Source organism: Mandrillus leucophaeus, unplaced genomic scaffold (genome assembly GCF_000951045.1).
Source record: "Mandrillus leucophaeus isolate KB7577 unplaced genomic scaffold, Mleu.le_1.0 Scaffold93, whole genome shotgun sequence".
NCBI classification, from domain to species: Eukaryota; Metazoa; Chordata; class Mammalia; order Primates; family Cercopithecidae; genus Mandrillus; species Mandrillus leucophaeus.
In genome coordinates, this window is record NW_012110141.1 from 1,757,031 (window position 1) to 1,760,026 (window position 2,996).

Below are 2,996 nucleotides of genomic sequence, written 5' to 3' on the forward strand. Positions count from 1 at the left end.
TATAATTTGCCTCATTCAGAAGAGCATTTGGGGCTGCTGACAAAAACTGCAAATAAAATAAAAATAGATGAGGAAACCAAGGTGCTTAGAAAATCAGGATAAGAAAAGAAAGCTGGAGTAAATTCAGGACACCAATCAGCAAGCTGCCACGTTTGGTGAAGGTGGACAGAAATTTGCTCGAAGTAAAGAATTTAAGAGAGTTAGTTACAAAATGAGCACAATCTCTAAGTGTTCATATTATCTCAGCAGAAGCGCGCTTCTTTCTCTGAAGACTTGAAGGCTAATTGTCCTTTAGATCATCAAAGAGGAAGGTGCTAGATGGTGAGTAGGTCAATGTCAACAATAGTATTTCCATGTGGACATGATATCCTACCTCACGACTGCTGTTTCCTTTATTGTCCTCCTTGCTGACCAGTGGTGAGCTCACTGAAGGGCAGGTTAGCAAACACAATCCAGAAGGGTGGGGGTATCAGGCTCTCTGATTGCCTTGCTTAATCCAACCATCGAATTTCAAATATTTAGAGGCATGGATAGATGGAATATCTTTTATGCAACGTTTCCTCAAATCTGTTTCTTGCAACTGAACTTTTAATACAATTTGGACAGCAGAGATATAGCAGTAATCTGTTCTGCCAAGACCCAGAAGCGGAGATAACCTCACACGCAGAGGGGAAAACAGAGAGCCTTCTATACAGTACGAGGAGTTCAGACAGACACAAAGCTTCAATAATGGTCACCTCTCATTGCATCCAAAGTGCCCCAGGCAGTGACCACAGGCAAAGTCCACATTATCCTATTGTTGTCGGTCAGCTCCAATAAATGAAGAAGTACACGATCAAGATCCCAAAGTCCTACACATTGGGAGCATGGACTGTGATTATCTTAGCTTGAAATGTTTTCAAAGCAGGTCTCTCTGGTTGCTCATAGAGATCATTAAAAAGAAAGTAGCAAAGCGTTCAAGAACATCAAAGTTTAAGTAACGTATGTCTCAATGGATTAGTGGCCACATACCCTCAAATAATAGGATGGTTTGACTTGCTGGGTATGATTACTACAAGTAGACTCTTGAAACGTTCAGGGATTAAATGAGATGCTCTTAGTGAACATATTTTGTAAAGTGCTATGAAAATTCCAGTTGTTATTATTATCAGAATCCCATCTGCACGATCATCACTATTGGCTCTACTACGACACACAGGGTTGCCTGAGTGAAAAGCAAGGCTCCAGAAATCATACAAGTGAGCCCTGATATCATGGGCTGTTGTACAGTAATAATGAACAACACAATTGTCCACATAACTCTCAAGAGTCTTCACTGAGATTCTCCAGTGTGGAGACAGCGGCACCCACCTCGTCCACTGACGGGTAAAGGGCAAAGAGCTCGGCCTGCCGATTGGTCCTCCGGGCCTCCTCGTTCTGCTTCTCAAAGTCCTCGGCACTCACTTGCTCCAGGAGGTTTTCTAGCCGCTTGTCAGGCTGCAGGCTACGGAGGTCAAAGTCACAGGCAGTGACGGGGCCTTTCCCAGACACATCGCACAGCACGTTTAAGTGGCGGGGGCCTGCCTGTGAGAGAAAACAGTGGGTCTTTGTGAGAGAGACAGCGAGTCTAAAATGAGAACTGAAGAATCTTGGATGTCTCAAGACTGCTCCAATTTGGGACTACAGAATCTCAGCCAGGCCTCAAGTCTTCTGAAGAAACTGGGGATTTGAGAAGAATGACATCTTAGCTCCCTGGCTGGACTATTCCAAAATTAAATGTCTCCTTCTCACCTGAAGCAGGTAGTTACTCGTCATATGCAGACAAACCAGTCCTGAGGAAAGGACTAAAAACAGCTCTACATTCCTATTGGTTGTTGGCTTGTTCTTTCCTGGGGCTGGGGGGCCAAGCCTCTTAATGAACCATGCTCATGTCTCACACTAGAGCAAAACAGAACTGGAGGAAGGTGTAACAAAAAGGAGATTGGGCCAGGTGCAGTGGTTTATGCCTTTAATCCCAGTACTTTGGGTAGACAAGGTGGGAGGATTGCTTGAGGCCAGGAGTTCAAGACTAGCCTGGGCAACACAATGAGACTCAGTCCCTAAAAAAAAAAAATGGCAAAACTTAGCCAGGCATGGTGGTGTGCACCCACAGTCTTAGCTACTTGGGAGGTTTAGGTAGGAAGACTGCTTGAAGCCCACCCAGGAGTTCAAGGCTGCAGTGAGGTATGATTACCATTATTTCTTTTTAAACCGAGTCTTGCTGCAACACCTAGGCTTGAGTGCTATGGTGCCATCTCAGCCCACTGCAACCTCCGCCTCCTGGGTTCAAGTGATTCTCCTGCATCAGCCTCCCTAGTAGCTGGGATGACAGGCATCTACCACCACATCCGGCTAATTTTTGTATTTTTAGTAGAGATGGGGTTTCACCATATTGGCCAGGCTGGTCTCAAATTCCTGACCTTAGGTGATCTGCCCCTGTCAACTTCCCAAAGTGCTGGGATTACAGGGGTGAGCCACTGCGCCTGGCCCCATTTAAGTCTTTAATCCATTTTGGCTGCTAAAATATGATCACAAGTGACATCCTATCATGCTTTGCCATATTGTTTTGATAGAAGCAAGTCCCAGGTCCCACCCACAGTCGGGGATGAACATCACAAAGGTGTGAATGTCACAGGCCCAGACAACCATAGAATCTGTCAGGCACACTAATTTTCTGATAATAATTTAAAGTTCATATCTAGCTTCTGTAATAGTGTACTATTTTTAAAATATTGGGCTCATGTCTGTAATCCCAGCACTTTGGGAGGCCGAGGTGGGCGGATCACCTGAGGTCAGGAGTTCAAGACCAGCCTGGCCAACATGGTGAAACCCCATCTCTACTAAAAATACAAGAAAATTAGCTGGCCGTGGTGGTGCACACCTGCAATCCCAGCTACTCAAGAGTCTGAGGCAGGAGAATCGCTTGAACCCTGGAGGTGGAGGTTACAGTGAGCTGAGGTCACGCCACTGCACTCCAG

General features: G+C 45.5%; 1 protein-coding gene across 1 annotated transcript in view; it reads right to left on the bottom strand.

Moving 5' to 3' along the window:
- Positions 1–2,996, bottom strand: part of DOCK8 (dedicator of cytokinesis 8) — a 291,909-nt gene that overhangs the window by 178,712 nt on the left and 110,201 nt on the right. The window contains exon 6 of the mRNA XM_011970193.1: positions 1,351–1,563. Within this exon, the coding sequence (XP_011825583.1) occupies positions 1,351–1,563 (213 nt within the window). The remainder of the gene's footprint in view (positions 1–1,350; positions 1,564–2,996) is intronic.